At 35.8% G+C, this 23,261-nt stretch overlaps 1 protein-coding gene and 1 long non-coding RNA gene across 2 annotated transcripts; one reads left to right on the top strand and one right to left on the bottom strand.

The window, feature by feature from the left end:
- Positions 1–428: 428 nt before the first annotated feature.
- Positions 429–4,398, top strand: LOC141717450 (uncharacterized). The gene is made up of 7 exons (XM_074519520.1): positions 429–495; positions 596–752; positions 1,158–1,430; positions 1,521–1,694; positions 1,824–1,930; positions 2,796–3,118; positions 3,505–4,398. The coding sequence occupies exons 2-7, from the start codon at positions 612–614 to the stop codon at positions 4,104–4,106; spliced, it is 1,620 nt and encodes a 539-aa protein (XP_074375621.1). The 5' UTR covers positions 429–495; positions 596–611; the 3' UTR covers positions 4,107–4,398.
- Positions 4,399–13,559: 9,161 nt separating this feature from the next.
- LOC141716594 (uncharacterized) lies at positions 13,560–14,800 on the bottom strand. The gene is made up of 3 exons (XR_012573259.1): positions 14,653–14,800; positions 14,407–14,543; positions 13,560–14,241 (listed from the first exon to the last, which is right to left on the bottom strand). It is a non-coding gene; the product is annotated as an uncharacterized LOC141716594 (long non-coding RNA).
- Between the last annotated feature and the right edge of the window lie 8,461 nt (positions 14,801–23,261).

Below are 23,261 nucleotides of genomic sequence, written 5' to 3' on the forward strand. Positions count from 1 at the left end.
ATTGACATATAAAATGAATTTCATATGATCTATCGATTAATAATAATAGTAAATTCTATTGCATTTACATAAATTTAATCAATTATATCGATCTAAATTATCCAGACTAATCTTTAGTGGAGATGGATATTAAATCACATTTTAATTGATAATCATCCATATTAAATCTAACCACCAAAAAAACCATTATTTCTACCATAAATAGTGTATCTAATTACAAGTAATTAGTGATAGTCATCATAGTTAAAGATTTACAAATCATTTACCAATATAAAAAAGATTTAATTGGAACATTAATGGAAACATACAGGTAAAATGACGAAAATAGCCTTGGTGGATGAGATACGCGTGGAAAAACACACGGCCTCCAGCTGGCAGCTGAGGCATAGACACAACTCATATATACGCACAACTACATATGTATAGATCATTTGTCTGATCTACTCATCTACTCACCTACCTATTTATTTTACTCCGGCGACTCAAAGATTACGTGTATATAATTTTCTGGTTTATAAATTTAATTTTTTACAAGTCCTTTTCAATTCTTGTACTTTCTTGGGCTGACCCTTTTGTTTTCTTGATCGTACGGCAGCTGTTTGATTGTGGTGATGAGAAGTGCTAAGTTTTGGCCGGAAAATCAGATTTTCCGGGGAGTTGTGAAAGGGGTTAAGATTGAAACTGAGGATTCTTTGGATGATCAGTATGGGCCTCTTCATAAGCGATCTAAGTTTGGTTCATCGTCTCTCTCGGTTTGACTCTCTCTCTCTCTCTCCCAAATCTCTCTCTCTCTCTCCCTCTCTCCCTCCCTACTCCCTCCCTCTCTCTTTCTCGCTCTCTCTCTCTCTCTTTCCCCCCTTATTTAAATTTATATATTTACTGTTAATTAGTTCTTAATGATAGTTGATTGTGTTTTTTTCTTAAATATTTTTGTATTTAAGGAAAAATCCCCCCTTTTGTGTTTATTAGTTCTTAATGATAGATGATTGAGTATATTATATGCACCCAATTACATGTTTAAACAATATGTTTCTTTTTAAAATTTTGTTTATTGTGAATAACCATGAAGATAAGTACTAGGGCAGCTTTGTGGTTGATTGTTAGTTAACTTTTTGTGTTTCTTGGGTGCTGATTATTTTTTCAATTTTGTTGATTAGCAATCGGGGTATGAATTGGGAAGTAATGCTGCTTTTCCGGTGCCTCCTTCGCAATATAATCCACTGGATGAGCCTAGTCCGTTAGGGTTGAAGCTTAGGAAGAGCCCCTCTCTTTTGGAATTGATTCAGATGAGGCTTTCTCAAGGGAATAATGCCAAGGGCAAGGCTACTGTCAAGAAAGAGCAAAAAGGAGGTTCTGCTGCTTCTAATAGTAATGATAAACTCAAAGCTTCAAACTTTCCTGCTACACTTCTGAAAATCGGGACTTGGGAGGTATAAATTAACTGTTTTCTGATCATACTTTTTTGTATGTTTTTTCCTGCTTTGTTATGAGAAATTTAATGTTTTTTTACTCCTGTGCAGTATAAGTCAAGACATGAAGGAGACTTGGTTGCTAAGTGTTACTTTGCAAAGCATAAGCTTGTTTGGGAAGTTCTTGATGGTGGTCTTAAGAACAAGATCGAAATTCAGTGGTCCGACATTTTGGCATTGAAAGCAACTTATGCGGATGATGCACCTGGGACTTTGGATATAGTGGTATTTTTCATCTCCCTAATGCACTTCACTATGTGAAAAGCCTCTTTTTTGCTGTTGTCCTGCTTACTACTCATTGCTGTCATCTCCATTTTGCAATTTTTGATGTTCTTATTTTCTCTGTTGTCGCAGCTATCAAGGCAGCCTCTTTTCTTCAGAGAGACAAATCCACAACCTAGGAAGCATACTTTGTGGCAGGCAACATCAGATTTTACTGATGAACAAGCAAGCATTAACAGGTATATTGTTGAATCATTTAGAGTTGTACAGTATGTATACATGTCTCTTTACACCCCTTGGTCCAAAAAGAGATCCTGTAACTTCTATTTTTAAATTACTTCCTGTAATTCAATTAGCTTTGTCATGGTCGGATGATTCTTCTTAAGTAGAGGATTATTGTAATATAGCAGGAAGCAAAATAACGAGGTTAGGAACTAAGCATGTGCTATATAATGTGAATGACATTTGTGGATCATATTCTACATCAACTAAAGAAGTCCGGCCTATTGTATCATTTGGTCGTATTTGTCTTTGCTGTCATGGTGGTGTTTGTAGTCTGGTCCCTTTGTTGGTGATTTGTAGAGGTGTTTTTACTTTTGTAATAAGCAGACAGGTCAAGGCAGGGTAGGACCCTTGTTCCGGATTAAAATGAAATGTATTGTTTATTGTCCAATTCATTTCATGACATTTTTTTGAGGAAAAAATCAATAACTCGCATTTGTCCTCTGATATTGGAGTAGTTCCATTACTGTCTGGCCATTACCTGTAAAAGGTTGCACTTTTGTGACTTGCGCTTTTGTGCTGAAACTGTGCATAACATTCAATTGAAAGAGTATCTGTTCCATGTTGAAAGTTATAATTGTGAAGATCTACCAGTTTAGATCAATTACAGTTTCTAAGGGGTCACAGCCTTGATCAGCTAGATCAAGTTGTTATTGGTGAGTGGTGACAGCTACCAGGCGGCACATCTGAATGTTGTAATATAGTGGTACAAAAACTATGAGAAAAAGAGCTCACCAAGTTGTGCTGGGGTGGTCAAGTAGTTACTAAACTTGTTATTTTAATTCCTTTTTTTAATGATATCAACTGCTCACTTTGACACAGGAGGCATTACTTGGAGTGTCCACCAGGATTGTTGGGAAAACACTTTGAGAAGCTCATTCAGTGTGATCCTCGTCTGAATTATCTGAGTCAGCAAGCTGAAATTACTCTGGAATCTCCATTCTTTGAGCCTAGGGTGTTCGATGAATCGGATGAAAGCAATAGCAAGTATGGTATGAATAGAGATGGCCAGCCTGCCATCTTTAACTTGCAGGATGTGCCATCGCCATCTGGTCCCCAATCTTCATCCTCAAAGAATGAACCATATGATTTCCTTGGAACTCATTCAAAGGACTTCCGTCGAGAAACACCTTCTCCAAGCTCAGGTAAATCTCTTTATTTTTTTGACCTGGAAACTGTGTTGTTATATGCGATCTTAGTTTTGTTTTACCCTAACTGGCTGTATTTGCTTTATTTAATGGTTTCGTTGGATGTAAAGAACCAATAATGTCCTCCAATATTAACAACTTAGCTCTTTGCATTCTAAATTTTTGAAGATTGAGAAACTATTGCAGTCAGTATGTTGTCACTGAAATTTCTTTTACAATATTCAGTATACAAAACAATGTTACTTTGTCACTTGAACATTTTTCTTAGCAGGCTTGCAGCACTTTGTTTGCACCGGGTTGAGACACATGTTAGGCTAAATCTAGATGCCATATTAGTTTCTTTTATAATTTTTTGCTCTAAATTTCTAAAATTTTACTTTCAGCACTGGAATATGGTATGAATGAAGAATCTAGTGGAACTTGGGAGCAGAAAAATCCTGGCAGTTGGGAAAATATTAAAGTTCCCGGAATTCACCCTTCAATGTCGATGAGTGATTTAGTGAGCCATATTGAAAATAGGTTTACTGAGCACAGATCATCTAACAATCCTTTGTCCAACGAGGAGCGCGAAGGTTTAGAGATTTTGGACGAGATAAGCAAGTGCCTGTTTACGGACTCCCAACATGCACCAACATCTGATGAGAAGTCTATCATGACACGAGTCAATTCTCTATACAGCCTTTTGCAAAAAGATAATGGGACAGTTCAAGATTTCAATTTTAGAAGTGGCTATAGCAATGGTATGGTTATGATGGATAACAAGCAAAGACATGAGTTGGACTGCTCTGCACCAGAGATTATGAACGTGGTTGCTGAACATTCAGCGGTACATGGGGAACCAGCTGATGTATCTGACGAGAAACAAGAACCAGGCATGTCCAGGAAGGACTCCGTTGGCGAGCTTCTACTTAACCTTCCAAGAATAGCATCTTTGCCCCAATTCTTGTTCAACCTGACCGATGATTTCAACAATGAATCCAGATAGGTTCTGCCTTCCTAGAGGTCTGAAGATATAGCTGTGCATGTCGAAGTCATGTAAATAAGTGACATTTACTTATTTACTTGCATATTATAGTATCCATAGTCTACTTAATGGATCATATACATTTAGTAGGTTCTTTATAGAGATAATTAGTTTAAGGATTCCGAAATATAGATTGATGAAGAATCCTGTGATGTCCATGACTCTTTCAATTGCGTCGTAAGGTTTGGTCGTCTGTCATACTATTAACTGGGTGTTACAGTTGTCTTATTCAAAAAGATGTTTCTTCTTTTTATATCCCTGTAATTTACCTGTTCCTGCTGTGCGCGAAAGATGTTTTTCTTCCCTTTCTCATCTCTATGCCTACAGCATTTGCGCTTTGTTGCAAAAGAGTCGAGTGAAGCTATGAAGCTTGCCGCTACCATTGAAAGAAGTTGGGATACCAAATACAGGTATAATATAACTTAAAGCCCAGAATTGCTTTATTTGATCCTATCATATATGTAAGTAATAAATTTTAGTCCTGGTGATATTTTGTAGCTGCTTAATTTTTAGTCTTTACAGGGACACAAATTTATCTAGTTAATTACTAAATGACCTTCTGTTGTCCCTGTAACTTTGTTGTATGAACTGTTGCAACTTATACGTTGGTCATGGAGACATGATACAATCTCGTTTTCCCTAAGGACTTGCAAAATGCAGATTTTATCAATGACTTGCATATCATAGTAGTTCTTAAAAGAACATTAGTTCTTAAAAGAACTTCTATGAACATCTAGATCGTCTATCTTAGAAACAATTCTTTAAGGTTCTGCATCTCGTCATCCTCATTCTCATCGCCTTCATTGTCCTGCAACATGTTCATGAGAATATCTATTTGGTTTTCAAACATTGTGTTTTGTCTCTCTAGATCAGCACGTTTGCTTCGCTCTTCCAGGCGATGGATCTGCAAATGTTCCAAGCACTGATAATCCTCTGCCATTTGCTCGTTAAGACCATTAATCTCCGGCCTGCAACCATATAAAAGAAGATTTGATTTCTTATAGAATTTTCTTGTTTATGCATGTGTAATGCATTTAATTAAGGCCCCTCAAACATGCACAATTATAATTAGGGATGACAAATTAATCCGATCCCACGGATACCCGATGCGAAACCCGAAGTTTTGGATATACCGAATCCGAAGTTTTGGATTTGGATTTGGATTTCAATGATATCGAACTGATTTCCGATCCGAATTCCGCAAGCTAATCCAAACCCGAAATCCGATTAAAACCTAACATAAATAGAGGAAAGTTCTATAAATACTATTTTTTTATCGGAGACCTTGGAGACCACATATGTTCAACATTCAAAACACAATAAAATATATTACTTTATGAAGTATGTTTTACGTGTATCACTAATTCATTAAAATTATTGAAGATCATTCAAGTTTAATAAGTGGAATCTGTAGAATGTGAATGTGTATGTTCTGCAAGCGGAGAAAATGTTATGCAAACTTAACATGTTTTGTGGAATAAAATATTTTTGTGATATTTTATATGCAATACATTCATGATATTCAAGATTTTGAATTAAATAAGGATTTTTGTAGAGCATGATTCACAAAATAATATGTTTTGCAATATTTTTATGTAATATTTTACTTGTAAAACATAAGTGATATCCAAGATCTCCAAAATAAAGTGGTTTCCATAGAACTTAACTCATTATATCTTATATTTTAGGTCTAAACATATAATTTACATTTTTTATTGTATTATTCGAGTAGTAGCTGATTAATGTCAAGATTGTCATACTTATTTAATAAATTATAACACTTTATTTTAATATTAAATTTTATTATTTAAGATTTATTTTTTAAATATTTACGTCAAAAATTCATTTGTGATGAAATAATAAATATTATGTCTTTTAATGTGTTTGACTACTTATTAACGGTATATTTTAATTTTAGCTAATATTTAAATGTAATTAATGATGATTGCATGTATAAATAAAAATAAAATTTGATGATATTATTCGTAATTTTTGATATCTGAAAAATAACCGATCCGATCCAAAACCTAACGGATTTGAATTTGGATAATCCAAAAATATTTGAATTTGGATTTCACGATACCTGATCCGAATCTGACACGTTGTCGTCCCCTGTTATAATCCTAATTTAAATGCTAGTAAAAGACCTTTCTGTTCCGTCACTTAATCACTTCATTACGAGTTTCATCCTGTTTTGGAGTGTTGTTTTCAGCATCATCATTTACTTTGTCTTCATTTGTGAAACTAGCTGTCACAGTAAGACACTACTTAAGCCTGATACAATGTACACAAGTTTTTCTTGCCCATTTAAAAAAAATTATATTAAGAAAAAATCTATGCAAGTGTACGAGGTATATGTGTAAAAAACTAAGCGACAATATTTTGTTGAATATTAAATTATATATTACGAAAAATATATTCAGCCCAAACCCAACATATACAGTCCTAACATTCTTATTCATGATCTTTTTGTGCTCTGCTAAGACACTCAACGAAGCCAAAAATTTAAATGTATAAAAAACAATGACATAAACACCTGTTAATTATATTCACATGCACCAAATTAAAGAACAACTGCGAAATTGCTATAAACTTAAGCACCAACACATATTTTACACACATGCAGATAATACAAGCTGCAAATATTACATAAAAAACATGTACTACAACATACATTACACATGCAGACTACCTAGTACACTACCTAGTACCTGGACTCAAGCACACACAGATACAAAATATTGAAGCTAGTGATATATTTTACGTCGATCCATAATAATTATTTCAAAATTGCAGAAACTAGGTATCTCTGAATATGAGGAGGAGCAGGAAGGGGAGGAGGAGGTGACGGCAGAGATGGTCGCTCTATGATCTCGTTGTCCTTCGGAACTTGTTGAGAAAAATGTGATGGTCCTAGTGTCGTTCCTCGGGTGCCAAAAATCGATGTCCATCTTTGATCAGCGTTTGCCTGATGATGAGGATGGGCAGTATAAGGTGCAGGAGGCGGCGGGCCATTTGGTCTTCCAACAATTCTCGGCATTCTTGTGATTTTGTCGCTCAAAATAGGATATGTTGGAGGATTAAGCTTGGGAGGAGGATGTGGTGATATTCTTGGTGGCCGTATAATGGAAGTGATGATTGATGTGAATGTGTAATCGATGTTACTGATCCTGATTTTATATTCTGCAGCATTTATAAGAAAAGATTTAGCTCACAATATTTACAAGTGAAATAGGGAGCTGATATATGCACACCCTTGATTGACAGATGCACAGCCTTTGTTATTATTGAGACCAAAATGATGTCGTGAGCATATCTAAGTCCAACCTATGTTCATGTTACATGAATATAATGACGATAATTTGGTCTGAATTTCAATGGAAGGTGTGCACAACGTGTGCACATGTCAGCTCCCGTGAAACATACGTGAATGAAATGAAAACAAAAATTACAGATATTTTTCAGAAGTTCTTTCTAATCAAAACTCATCAAATGCAATCAAAAGGGAGAAATGGAGTCATGGGATTACTAGTACTGGTATTACCTGGTAAATTTCTTGCATGAGTTCCTAAGACAGAAAATAAAGGTAAGAGAAACACAGCCTTCACCGCGAGAATCATCATAATTTTCTGTAGAGCTGATGAGGCAATGAGGCCTGCAGAGTCTACTCTCGCCTATATATAGAATTGAACTGAAACTTGCTAATCTCAACTTGCCTATTACATTTCTTTTTCCTCCCAGAGCTGACACTTTACCTTCTACGTACTGTACATTGTTCTTTAAACAAGTTCAAGTGTGCTACATGACCTGATATTTAAGTTCAGAATTAACACAAGCTGTCGGTGCCTTAATTTTAAATTTTTAATGGAAGTTGGGAAATCTGCTGTTTTTTACTAGGGGTAGGGGCGTATTGAATTGGGATTTTAGAGAATTTTTTTTTCATTGATGAAATTTAGTTGTATTCAACTTAGTTGTATTCAACTGGGATTTTAAAAAATGTATCAGAATTTTATGATATTCAACTCGGATTTTAAATTATGTTACAAAATCTGGTGGTGGTATTCAATCAGGATTTTTAAATTATGCTTACAAATGTGACGGTATTCAACTGGTATTATTTAAAATTCATTAAAATCTGATGATATTCACATGCTGACGGATTTTTTTGGACTTCATAAAATGATGAATTTTGGGGGATTGTTCAATGTATTTTATGATTTTTGAAATTCCACCATAATTCATGAGATTTTGAAGGATTGTGTTTAAATCCAAAAGACACTTCATCAACTCTACGATATTTTATTTAGAATCTGCGTAAAATCAAAATCAAATATAATCCATTATAGTTCATGGATTATATATAATGCATTAAAATCCTAGTTCAATACACCCCCTAAGCCCCCTAAGCGTTGTGCAATAAGCTCGTGGTCTTCCCCTAAATTATCATCTGCAGAATCTGATATCATGCCTGCAGTCCATTCTGCAGTTAGAAATTCCTTCTCCAGCTCGACTTCAATTACATTTGTCATATGTAATATAAGAATTTGATTTTAGATGTACACGCTTTTGTTTTACCCTAAGGCCATGTTTGTTTAATGGTATTAAACGGGGATAGGATTATAATCCTTTAAATTTTTCAATCCCATATTTGTTTTGTAAAAAATTAGTGAAGAGTTATCCAAGGATTATAATCCTGTAAATTATCATATCCCATATTTGTTTTGTTTGAGAAGATGATAGGACTATAATCCCATCTAATGCTTGGTGGGAGGAGGTATTGTTTTATCCCCTCCTACAAGTCATTTTTTAAAAGATTATAATCCCCCTCATTGTTATCCCATATTAAACAAACGTAGGATTGGAAAATTTAAAGGACTATATTACAATCCCAAGTACTATCCCACAAAACAAACATAGGATAAAGTTTTAAAGAATTATATTCCAATGCTACATTTAATCCTTCCAAACAAACTTAGGATAAGATTATTTAATCCATAGAACTAATTTTGATGAGATTAGTTATCCCCGGATTATTATCCCGGGATTAAAATCCCACGAAACAAACATGGCCTAATGGTATTAAGTAGGGGATAGGATTATAGTCCTTTAAATTTTTCAATCCCATGTTTGTTTTGTGAACAATTAGTGAAGGGTTATCCAAGGATTATAATCCTTTAAATTATCCTATGCCATGTTTGTTTTGTTGGAGTAGAGGATATGATTATAATCCCATCTAATGCTTGGTGGGAGGAGATATTGTTTTATTCCCTCCTCTAAGTCATTTTTAAAAGATTATAATCCTCTCATTGTTATCCCATATGAAACAAACATAGGATTGGAAAATTTAAAGAACTATATTCTAATCCCAAGTACTATCCCACAAAACAAACATATGATAAAGTTTTAAAGGATTATATTCCAATCCTATACTTAATCCTTTCAAACAAACTTAGGATAAAATTATTTAATCCATAGGACTAATTTTGATGGGATTAGTTATCCCGAATTATTATCCCAGAATTATAATCCCATGAAACAAACATGAGCTTAGTTTTCATATAATGATGCATTTTACTGCTTGAACATAATAACCAGTCAAGGATGATAAGGACCTTTCATGCCAAGGTTTTCTCTCAGATTTTTGTTTGATTAGCATTCATTGTTTGATTAACCTAACAGATAATCACCAACTTATTATCATCAACTTTATGATTAATTAAGGTAAACTTAATTATGATCTGAGGCATGTATATATAATCGATGGAAACTGAGACAAGGAAATGCAATTAAATTAAAGAAATGTTGATGTAACATGACTTGTTCGACCTGCTCAATTATAATTGGTTTTTGATTATCATAATTAGTACTCCCTCCGTCCCATAAGAGTCATGAGTGATTTTGTTGGATTCGTATTTATGAGTACTTTAATAGAATGAAGTTTTTATATTTAACACTAATACGAAATTAAAGATATTAATAATAAAAAATGTGCATTGACAAACACGTCCAACACAAATAGGAAACGTTTTTAGGAACGAAGGGAGTAACAAGTAGCACTAGGTTGATCAGACAAGTTGTTTATTCATACCTGAGGTTAAGGTACTGAGTACTGACTTTCGCTAGTTGTCGTGAGTTGGTGATTACTAAAAAATTGGAAGGCAATGACGCAGGCGAAAGCAAAAAACTGAGCCATATCTATCGAAAACCATGGAGTACGAAAATCGCTTAGGTAGTGGCAGAATATGATAGGCTAAATATAAATCCCTAGATTCTCACTCGATCCAAGTTACAAGGCTTGCTAATTATTCATCAGGTATAATAAGGTTGCTGATGCCAAGAAAAAAGAGAGATCGTATAGATACATACTACTCCCTCGGGCCCCTCAATTTTTTACGTTGGGGATGAGGGTCGAAAGACACTTTAATATTCTCATTAAATGTAACTGTATAATTTTTTTTTCTTATAAATAAAAATATAATGTTCAAATTTTTATAAAAAAAATTAAAAATAAATTACGAAAATATACTTTATAGTAGCCTTAAAATGTGTGTTAAACATGTGAAAAAACTGTAAAGAAATGAGGGGGACGGTGTTAGTATTAGATACGATCAGGTAAAAAAAGACTTAAGAGCATGTCCAACCAAGAGTCCCAATTCCTCTTTTTTTCTGGACCCACTTGAATGCCAACTAAGCTTTAAATGTAGAGCTGTTCGCGAACCGAGCCGTTCGCGAACAAGCTCGAGCTCGGCTCGTTAAGGACTCGGTTCGGCTCGGCTCGTTAAGGGCTCGAGCTCGAGCTCGAACACAAAAATGTGTTAGTTAAGAAATCGAGCTCGAGCCGAGCTTTTGGCATGTTCGGCTCGAGCTCGGCTCGAGCTCGGCTCGGCTCGGTTCGGCTCGAGCTCGGCTCGGCTCGAAAAAAAAATTTAAAAAAAAAATATTTTTTATATATTTAATTATTATGAATTTGATTCAGATTTTTTATAAATATTTTTAAATTATTGAACTATATGAATGTCAAAATATATATTTTAGTAATTTGAAAAAAATTCAGATATTAAAAATTAATTTTTTAATTTGATATTTTAATAATTAACAAGTGATTTGACTACTACTTGTAACTAGTATTTATTTCCTGATCGGTGTTTCGATTTTTTGAAATTATTTAAAAATTATCCAACCGTACGGATGTCAAGATCTATATATTTAAGTGATATAATAAAAAATTTAGAAAAAATAAATATATTTGGTTTGCTATTTTAACAGTTAACTAGTAGTTTGATAAGTATTTCTCCCATATTAATGTTTCGATTTTTAAAAAAATATTTATGAATGATCCAACCGTACGGATGTTAATATCTATATATTTTAGTAATATGACAAAAATTTTAGAAAAAAAAAATGTATTTGGTTTGTTATTTTAACGGTCAACCGGTGTTTTGACCTTTACTTGTAACTAGTGCTTAGTCTCATATTAATGTTTTATTTTTTTAAAAATATTTATGAATGATCCAACCGTACGGATGTTAATATCTATATATTTTAGTGACATGATAAAAATTTTAGAAAAAAATAATTTTATTTTGTTTGTTATTTTGACAATCAACCACTTGTTTGAACAGTACTTAGAACTAGTGTTTAGTCTCATATTAATGTTTCAATTTTTTAAAAAATATTTATGAATGATCCAACCGTACGGATGTTAATATCTATATATTTTAGTGACATGATAAAAATTTTAGAAAAAAATAAATTTATTTTGTTTGTTATTTTGACAATCAACCACTTGTTTGAACAATACTTGTAACTAGTGTTTAGTCTCGTATTCATGTTTTGATTTTTTTTAAAATATTTATAGATGATCCAACCGTACGGATGTTAAGATCTATATATTTTAGTGATATGTCAAACAATTTAGAAAAAAATAAATGTATTTGATTTGTTATTTTAACAGTCAACCAGTGTTTTGACTTGTACTTGTAATTAGTGTTTAGTATCGTATTAATGTTTCGATTTTTTTAAAAATATTTATGAATGATCCAACCGTACGGATGTTAAGATCAATATATTTTAGTGATATGACAAAATTTTTAGAAAAAAATAAAAGTATTTGGTTTGTTATTTTAACAGTCAACCGGTGTTTTGACCAGAATTTTTTAATTCAGCTCGGCTCGGCTCGGCTCGGCTCGGCTCGACTCGGCTCGTTTTGATGGAGAAAGCTCGTGTTCGGCTCGTGTTCGGCTCGGTTCGACTCGACTCGATTTTGTTCGATAAAAGCTCGTGTTCGGCTCGTTCGTTAACGAGCTCGAGCTCGAACACAGATTTTTGTTCGTTAAGAAAGCTCGGCTCGGCTCGGCTCGTCAGAAAAAAAATTAAAGCTCGGCTCGGTTCGATCAAAACTCGGCTCGGCTCGGTTCGTGAACAGCCCTATTTAAATGGGCTTTTAAGCTTTAAATGAGCTTTTAAATGAAGTGGTCATTGCACTCCAATCCAAGGTCCTAGTTCCACTTACAAGCTGACCCGCTTTATATATATTTAAATTTTGTGTAATATGTATTGTTCAATGTATTATGCTATAATATAATAAATATAATATATATTTAAAATTGATAGACCCCACTTTAAAGAAATGGTCCGTCCCTTCTATATGGAACGTCCCACTTCTCTCTTTGTGCTCGAGCCACTATTAATGCGTCCCACTTCTCTTTTGCTCTGCTCGATGTGAGAAACAGGACCGGGTTGCAGCTGCTCTAAGGTCCTAGATGAGTTGGTTACTTAACGCGTTATCAAAACTCCCGAGGACTCACGCTCATGAGATAGTTACTTAAAACTCCCGAGGACTCAGGCTCATGAGATCGTTACTTAAAACTCCCGGGGACTCAGGCTCATGAGTTTGTTACTTAACATATCACAATTCTGGCAAATGACTCAGGTTTAGACTCCTGTCACCCCAGTATTCTCAATCGACAATATTCTCAATCTTAAGACATGTTATTGCCCTAAATAAGAGCGCCCGTGATCTAAATATTTAAGGTTTTAGATGAGCCGGTTACCTAAAAAGATTGTAGCAATTATGCGAGCAAATGATTTGAATGTTAATTAGCAGCCTGCAGGTATTTCCTTGACATGATAATTCCAGCAGGGTTCTGGCCTTTTTCTTTTACGGGGTTCTGTCTTGTTTGTTATTTCTGCACTAAAAAAAATGAGAACCAATTTGTATGCAAAAAGGAAGCACAACTAAATACATGATATTATTGAATCCTTCTGGTAGAGATCCTCACATAGAGAGTACAGTTAGAGATCCTGGTGAGCTCGAGTATTCAAAAACTTCAGAAGGGATTAACCGTGGTATCTAATTAAGCACATTTGCAGTTACAGAAATATTACAGTTGAACGTCGATCAATTAATAATCGTTGAAGTAATAACCTAGTTAAAATTATATTTTTTTCTGGTCCCAACACAATGGACACGGTGTATTTTTACTCCCGATAAAGTAATAAACTCGATAAAATAATATTTTTTCTCGGTCTCAACCCTATTACTTTAAAGAAGTTTAACTGTACATAAAAACACGTTCTACATCATATATTTTACATGCACACCACACAATACAATCCAAGAAATCAGATCTCATTATTTATCTTCAACTCGATCTCATGTCTGGACTCAAGCACACAAGCACAAAATATTGAAGCTAGTTATTATTTGGATATAGCAGAAACTATCAATAAACTTCCTTTTGAATATGAGGAGGAGCAAGATGGGGAGGAGGAGGTGGTGATAGAGATGGCCGCTTTATGATTTCGTTGTCCTTAAGAACTTGTTGAGAGAAATGTGATAGTTCTAGTGTCGTTCCTCGGCTGGCAAATATCGATGTCCATCTTTGATAGGCGTTTACCTGATCATGAGGAGGCGCAATATATGGAGCAGGTGGTGGTGGGCTATGTGTTCTTCCAACAATCATCGGCATTCTTATGATTTTGTCGCTCATAATAGGACGTATTGGAGGGTTAACTTGCGGAGGAGGAGGTGATTGTCTTGGCGGCCTTACAATTGAAGTGATGCTTGATGTCCATCCAAACTCCAATATATCTTCTGCAGCATAAGAATAAATTTAATTCATAACATCTGCAAGTGAAATATATATGAATGAAATGAAAAGTACAGATACATTCAGAAGTTCATTCGAATCAAAATTCATTAGTCGCAACCAAAGGGAAGCAACATGTTCACAGGATTACTAGTACTGATATTTATTACCTGGTAAATTTCTGGCATGAGTTCCTAAGAAAGAAAATAAAGATAAGAGAAACACAGCTTTCACCGCGAGAATCATCATAGTTGTCTGTACAGCAGCTGATGAAGCACTGAGGCCAGAGTCTACTCTCAAGTCTCACCTATATATAGTAAATCAAGACTTGCTAATCTCAGCTTACCAAAAAAATTTAAAATTCAAAAAAAGTTTCAACATCATATGATAAGAGTGATGTATGCTTCCAAACTTACCTCGTAGATTTAGTATTATATTTTCAAAACCTTACACCTCACCTCCATTTTCTTTTCCTACCGGAGCTGACACTTCACCTTCTACATACTAAATATTGTTCTTTAAACAAGTTCAAATGTGCTATTACTATATGATGACCTAATAATTCATTCAATAATAAACCAAGGTTGGTGCCTATAATTCTAAGTTTTAAGTGGAATATGCTCTTTTTGTACTTAGCGTCGTGCAATATGCTCTTGGTCTTCCCTAAATTATCACCGGGAGACTCTGAAATCATGTCTGCAGTCCATTCTGAAGTATTCGGACATATATGATAGAATTGATACGAATGATCTGAGGCATGTATACTCATGGAAACTGAGACCAGGAGCAGGAAATGCAGATAGATTAAAAATATGTTGATGCATTCATGGCTTGTTCGACCTGCCCAATTATAATTGGCATTTGATATCATAGTTAGTAACAAGTAGCGCTAGAATGAGAACTGGTTTCATCACAACCATGATGTAAGTAAAAATAATTGAATGCTGAATATGAGCCATATCTATGGAAAACCATAGAGTACGACAATCGCTCAGGTAGTGGCTGAATATGATAGGCTGCATATAATGTTGAAAAACTCACTAACAAGTATAGCAACATAGAGGCAAGTGTATAAAGAATTTAACAAGTTTAGGCCAAGACCACAGTTAACAAAACAAAACATGCAGGTAAACAAAATCAGTAACTGAAATAACGAAGAGAGAAAAAAAGATGTACCCGAAACCATAGCTTTCAACAGTGACTGAAATAAAGGTTTACAGATACAAAATGCCAAGAAAATAATCACAGCTGAGTCACCAGGCCTTGCTCGAAGTCCTGGCTGCTCTTGAAGAGATTATTGCCCCCTACCTGCTGCGTTTGGGATGTGCGCAATATCTCCACCAGGATAAAACAGCTCGGAGTTTATGTTAACAGCAGCAACAAAACCTCCACTTCGACCAGCACCTCAGTCGCCGGAAAATATCAGCACTTCAGGACTTATGGGAGAGAAATGCAGAGAGGTTGAAGTGAAGAGATGAGAATGTAGTGTGTTATATTCATTCAGTTTAGCCTCTATTTATAGGAGAGGAAAAATGAAACTGTCCACACACTTAATGTCTGAATTAAACTGCTCCATTAATGAAAAAATTAAAACTGATCAGATTTTGAATTCATAAATGAAAAAATCAAAACTGAACAGCTTTTGAATTTAAATTATTTGTAACAGCTTTTCACATTAACACCCACATTATTATCAGAACTTAAGTTAAGTTCTGATTTAACTCATCAGTACTTAAGTTCTGATTCGACTCATCAGTACTTAAGTTCTGATTCTGATATCAGAACTTGTTAAGTTCTGATTTTATTCATCAGTTCTTAAGTTCTGATTTTATTCATCAGTTCTGATTCTAATATCAGAACTTGTTACATATCAGATTATTTGCAGGTTCAATATATTTAGACTACTTAGCCTATTTCAGAACCCAGCCCAATAATCCAATCACCGATAAATAAATTCGAATTAAAATAATTCTCAAATAAATAAAATCCTCGCCCAGGTCGCCTCGCGTACGCGAGACGCCGAGACATTCGCCCAAATCGCCCTTCGACCCGACCCGGTCCGGTCCGGTCCGGTCCGGTCCGGTGCGGGGCGGGGCGGGGCGCGCGCGTGTGTGTGTGTGTGAAGCACACAACAACACAATGGACCATCACACACCTTAGTAGTTGTATACTACTCATGTGGGTAATACCATATAAAGCACACAACCCCCTTTATTTATTTCAATGTGGGACAAACATTCTCAAATTTTCCAAGCTTTTCCAAGCTACTTTCATCTCTCATTTCATATGGATTTCATTAAGAAAATTCTTAAAACCATACATGAAAATTTAAGTTCAAATATCATTGAACAATTTCCAATCATTAGATTTTAGGATTAACATCAAGAACATAATTAAATTAAGCTCTAAAATCCTAATTTTCTAACAATCCCCCACAAATCCATACAGAAATGTGATCAATTTCCCATCATGACTTGTTTTTCAGAGTCGGTACCCTTCCGGGTTTGAACCCTCCTAATTCCTCTACTTCAATGGCTATCGGACTCAGATGGAATGTTTCACCTTGAATCTTAATCCGTTTAGTATAACCATATTCCATAGACGATGACAAGTCAAAGGTTATGGTGCCAATCTACGGCTTTGAGACATTAATGGTCATGTCTCGATCCTGTTCGTCGAATGCTTCAAGGATTAACCCTATCCTCTAATTGCGACCACACAATTACATTCGCTTAGCTGGGCATCTCCAGAGATATACTGCCTCTATCTCGTCAAATGACTTGATCCCATTCAGAGTTTTAACACTCTTGCTTTTCTGGCAGTGTCAGTACCTTCTAGGTTTACAGGGGATAGACTCAGATACTATAGTATCATCTATGTAGCAAAGGTACTACCAACTCATCCTTACAGCTTGTTATTACCCATTGAATACACTTCGAGGGATCTCCTCTCATGTGTATTGGGTTCCCACTGTTGATGAATTATGATGGGTTGACAATCCCATCCCCAACCTTGACTTAAGGACCACTGCAGGTTCCAGTCCTTTAGTAAGAGGATCAACTATATTATTCTGAGTTCCTATGAACTCTATAGCTATGATCCTATCAGTCACTAAACCCCTTATAGACTTGAGTCTAACTTGGATGTGTCTCTTAGTTTTAGCATTATGCTTTTTACTGCTAATCTTGTCGATAGTTGTTCGACTATCACAGTGAATAGCAATAGCAGGGAGCGGTCTGCTTACTACAGGTATTGCAGACATAAGTCCGTGTAACCATTCAGCCTCCGTCCCTGTGGCATCAAGTGCACACAACTCAGCCTCAAAAGTAGACCGAGTAACAATAGTCTGTCTGCTTGACTTCCAGGATATTGCTCCACCAACCAAGGTGAACACGTATCCAGTCACTCCATTGGAACCAGACTTCTTAGCTATCCAACTTGCATCACTGTACCCTTCAAGCACACCAGGAAATCTCCTGTAGTGTAAACTAAGGTACATTGTGCCTTTTAGATATCTAAGTACTCTATCAAGAGCATCCCAATGAGTTCTGTTTGGACAGCTTGTATATCTCGCCAATTTAGACACAGAATATGAAATATCTGGTCTAGTACAGTTAACAAGATACTGCAAGCTCCCAATAATCTGAGAATACCTTAACTGAGACACAGGCACTCCTGAAGTATTCTTGACAAGGGCAACTTTCGAATCATAAGGTGTACTAGCGATTCTACACTGTGAATAACCATATTTCTCAAGTATAGATTTCTCTATATAATGAGATTGAGTCAAGGTTATTCCTTCAGTGGACTGAATCAATTTGATTCCAAGAATCACACTTGCCTCACCCATATCCTTCATTTTAAAATGCCTTTTCAAGAATTCTTTAGTCTCGTTAATAATCTCAATATTGGTTCCAAACAGTAAAATGTCATCCACATATAGGCATAAAATAACACACTCATTACCTTTAACTTTAGTGTAGACACACTTATCACTTTCATTAATCTTATAACTGAAAGGCAATATAGTTTCATCAAACTTTTTATGCCAATCTCTGGGAGCTTGTTTCAAGCCATAGATGGACTTGATCAACTTACATACTTTCCTTTCATTGCCTGATGCAACAAATCCATCAGGCTGATCCATATAAATCTCTTCCTCAAGTTCGCCATGAAGAAAAGCCGTCTTTACATCCATCTGATGGATGATAAGACCATGGACTGAAGCCAATGCTATAAGCATTCGGATTGTTACCATTCTTGCAACTGGAGAGTATGTATCAAAATAATCAATTCCTTCCTTTTGCTTAAAACCCTTAGCTACCAGTCTAGCTTTGTACTTATCTATTGAGCCGTCAGGGTTCAACTTCCTTTTAAAGACCCATTTGCACCCAATAGTAGAACACCCAGGAGGGAGATCAACCAACTCCCATGTTCCATTGGAAACAATAGAGTCAATTTCACTCTTGACAGCGCCCTTCCAGTGCCTTGACTCAGAAGAATCCATAGCTTGCCGGAAAGTTAAAGGTTCGTCCTCGATATTGTAAGTGATGAAATCACCTCCAAAATCCTTGACTACTTTTGCACGCTTACTTCTCCTTGGTTCCTCTAATTCCTTAGGAATAGAGCTACTACTAGGTTCCGCCCCCACATTTGTCATCTTTTCCACATGATCAGGAATAGAACTTGATGTGTGAGTAGGATCTTCCTCAGAAGTCATTTCAGGTATTCCAGTCTTCATAGGGTAGACATCCTCAAAGAATGTCGCATCTCGAAATTCAACTATCGTGTTTGCCACTATACCATCTATGTCAGATTTTAACACTAAAAATCTCATAGCTGTAGTGGTTTCAAGATAGCCCAGAAAGATACAGTCAACAGTCTTTGGACCTAGTTTCTTTCTCTTGTGTTCAGGAACAAGCACCTTAGCAAGGCACCCCCACACACGAAGATACTTAAGACTAGTCATCCTGCCTTTCCATAACTCCAAGGGTGTTTTATCCATGTGTTTCAGAGGGACTCTATTCAAAATATGGCAAGCCGTATTTAGAGCCTCTCCCCACATGTATTTAGGCAACCCAGAGTTAAAAAGCATACTATTAATCATATCTTTAAATGTTCTGTTCTTTCGCTCAGCAACCCCATTAGACTCAGGTGTGTATGGTGGAGTAACTTCATGAACTATACCATTGTTTGCACAAAATTCATTAAAAGCATTACTCGTATACTCACCACCTCTATCAGATCTCAATCTTTTAAGTATCTTACTAGTTTGTTTTTCTACTTCAGTTTTATATATAATGAATTTACTAAGTGCTTCATCCTTATGTCTAAGTAAATAAACATAACAATATCTACTACTATCATCTATAAAAGTAATGAAGTATCTAAACTGGTCCTTGGTCAACACACCACCAAATTCACAAATATCAGTGTGTACTAAATCTAACAAGTCTGAATCCCTAACAACGTTATGAAAAGGTTTCCTTATCTGTTTAGCAGACACACATACTTGACATTTAGAATTCTTTTCTATGGTATATTTTGGAATCAACTCTAAGTTCATCATGTTCTTAAGAGCACCAAAGTTTAAATGACCTAGTCTAGCATGCCATATATTTGAGGATTCAATACAATTAACAGTAGGAATAACATTATTATTCAAACTTCCCAAAACGGGATCCGCATTAATAACAAATAAACCATTTGACAAGTAACCCTTGCCAAAGAATGTACCAGTGTGAATAAGAACTACTTTATTACACTTAAACGAAATTTCAAAACCACTAGAAACTAAACAGCTTCCACTTATTATATTTCTACGCATGTTGGGAACATGATGTACTCTCGTCAGAGATAGAATACGTCCTGAAGGGAACTTCAGATCCACGTTTCCAACTCCATGTACTTGAGCAACACTAGCATTCCCCATCTTCACAGTCAAGCTATGACTCTGTTGATAAGATACAAATAAACTAATATCAGCACAAATATGTACATTAGCTCCAGTATCTATCAACCATTCATTTGACAGATAGGTAGAAAATATCACAGGGTTGTAGGATACATACCGGTCAACGTTGGTTTCAGAAGCCGTAGCCTCACCACCAACCATGTTCACTACAGGCCCACTTGCGGTTCCAAGCACAACATTTGCTTGTGCTACCTCGGTTTTCTTCGCTTTCTTCGTAGGGCAGTCCTTACTCCAGTGCCCAACCTGCCCACAAGACCAGCATGGTTTGTTTGCCTTGGGTTTCTTGGCCTTGTCCTTGTCACTCTTAGGTTTATTACTATTAGCTTTCTTAGCAAAAGCCTTCCTCTTTTATCCTACAGTTGCTATGTTTACCTTCGAGGTACCGTGTTCAGTTGGCATCACATGTCCCTGTTTGGACTTGTGTTGTTCTTGCACCGAGATGTCCAGCATAAGGTTGGTCCAGGTGATCTCTCCTTTCTGTCTTTTCAGGGAGAGAGAGAAATCTTCCCAAGACTTCGGGAGCTTTTCAATCACACTCATCACCTTGAACTTCTCCGGGAGATTCATTCCAGACTCCTTCAAAGCATGCACTATCATCTCGAACTCATGCACCTGCTCAGTCATGGACTTATTGTCCACCAGCTTGAACTCGAGGAACCTTGCCACATAATACTTTTCTAGACCTTGTGAGTCAATATTATGTGTCTGGTCCAGCTTCTCCCATAAGAGTTTTGCAGAGTAGGCATCAGAAGAATAGACATCAAACAAAGTGTTTGTTAGTGCCGCCAGAATGGCCGCCCTAGCCACTCCATCCTTCTCAGCCCACTTCGCAAAAGCCTTAACTGTGTCAGCCTTCTCTTGATCCACTACTGGTTTCTCATATTCCACAACCGGCCACAGACCCTTTATAGTCAACCACAACTTCATCCTTTTCTGCCAGCGAGAAAAGCCAATGCCACCGTTGAATTTCTCCGGTAAACCGGTTAGTTCAACAGCTTGTGGGAAACTATAGGTGGTCCAATCAATGGCCCCAGCAGTTGCACCCGAACTGCTACCACCACCAACGATAACCTCACTTTCGTTAACCATTATGCTAAATTCTATATAACTAATAATCTCTTCAAGAATGTTGAAAAACTCACTAACAAGTATAGCAACATAGAGGCAAGTGTATAAAGAATTTAACAAGTTTAGGCCAAGACCACAGTTAACATAACAAAACATGCAGGTAAACAAAATCAGTAACTGAAATAACGAAGAGAGAAAGAAAGATGTACCCGAAACCATAGCTTTCAACAGTGACTGAAATAAAGGTTTACAGATACAAAATGCCAAGAAAATAATCACAGCTGAGTCACCAGGCCTTGCTCGAAGTCCTGGCCGCTCTTGAAGAGATTATTGCCCCCTACCTGCTGCGTTTGGGATGTGCGCAATATCTCCACCAGGATAAAACAGCTCGGAGTTTATGTTAACAGCAGCAACAAAACCTCCACTTCGACCAGCACCTCAGTCACCGGAAAATATCAGCACTTCAGGACTTATGGGAGAGAAATGCAGAGAGGTTGAAGTGAAGAGATGAGAATGTAGTGTGTTATATTCATTCAGTTTAGCCTCTATTTATAGGAGAGGAAAAATGAAACTGTCCACACACTTAATGTCTGAATTAAACTGCTCCATTAATGAAAAAAATCAAAACTGATCAGATTTTGAATTCATAAATGAAAAAATCAAAACTGAACAGCTTTTGAATTTAAATTATTTGTAACAGCTTTTCACATTAACACCCACATTATTATCAGAACTTAAGTTAAGTTCTGATTTAACTCATCAGTACTTAAGTTCTGATTCGACTCATCAGTACTTAAGTTCTGATTCTGATATCAGAACTTGTTAAGTTCTGATTTTATTCATCAGTTCTTAAGTTCTGATTCTAATATCAGAACTTGTTACAGATCAGATTATTTGCAGGTTCAATATATTTAGACTACTTAGCCTATTTCAGAACCCAGCCCAATAATCCAATCACCGATAAATAAATTCGAATTAAAATAATTCTCAAATAAATAAAATCCTCGCCCAGGTCGCCTCGCGTACGCGAGACGCCGAGACATTCGCCCAAATCGCCCTTCGACCCGACCCGACCCGGTGCGGTGCGGTGCGGTGCGGTGCGGTGCGTGGCGGGGCGGGGCGCGCGTGAAGCACACAACAACACAATGGACCATCACACACCTTAGTAGTTGTATACTACTCATGTGGGTAATACCATATAAAGCACACAAACCCCTTTATTTATTTCAATGTGGGACAAACATTCTCAAATTTTCCAAGCTTTTCCAAGCTACTTTCATCTCTCATTTCATATGGATTTCATTAAGAAAATTCTTAAAACCATACATGAAAATTTAAGTTCAAATATCATTGAACAATTTCCAATCATTAGATTTTAGGATTAACATCAAGAACATAATTAAATTAAGCTCTAAAATCCTAATTTTCTAACATATAAATCCCTAGATTCTCACTCGATCTCCAGGGTACAAGGCTTGGTTACTCATTGGTCATAATAAGGTTGCTGGTACAAGAAAAAAAGGATTGATAGTACAGATAAATAATACTATCAGATAAAGACTTGATCAGGTAAACTTATATACAGAGGTCTGCTACTAGAATTCTGTTGAGGGAGTAGTTACTTTTAAGTGAACGGTCATAAGTAAGATCCTTTCCAAGATTTCATATTAATATTCTAACAGTAACTAGTTAAATTATAGCAATTATGTTAATAAGCTGCAACCTGCATGTATTGCCTTGAAATCGGGACTTGACCCGGTTTTCAAAAACTACTCGAGATTTGACCCAGGTTGTCACACTATCCCTTTAGGTAATTAAATAACTTACAAGTTACAACCAAAAAATATATGCATTTTATTAATTCTGTATGTTAACTTTAAGATATTATTATCAATCTTGTACGATAAAGACATCATTATATATATATTGAATATATAACTAATTCACAAGAATATTGCTAATTCTTAAATCACATAAGCATAT

The sequence above is a fragment of the Apium graveolens genome, chromosome 4 (assembly GCF_009905375.1).
Source record: "Apium graveolens cultivar Ventura chromosome 4, ASM990537v1, whole genome shotgun sequence".
Lineage (NCBI taxonomy): Eukaryota > Viridiplantae > Streptophyta > Magnoliopsida > Apiales > Apiaceae > Apium > Apium graveolens.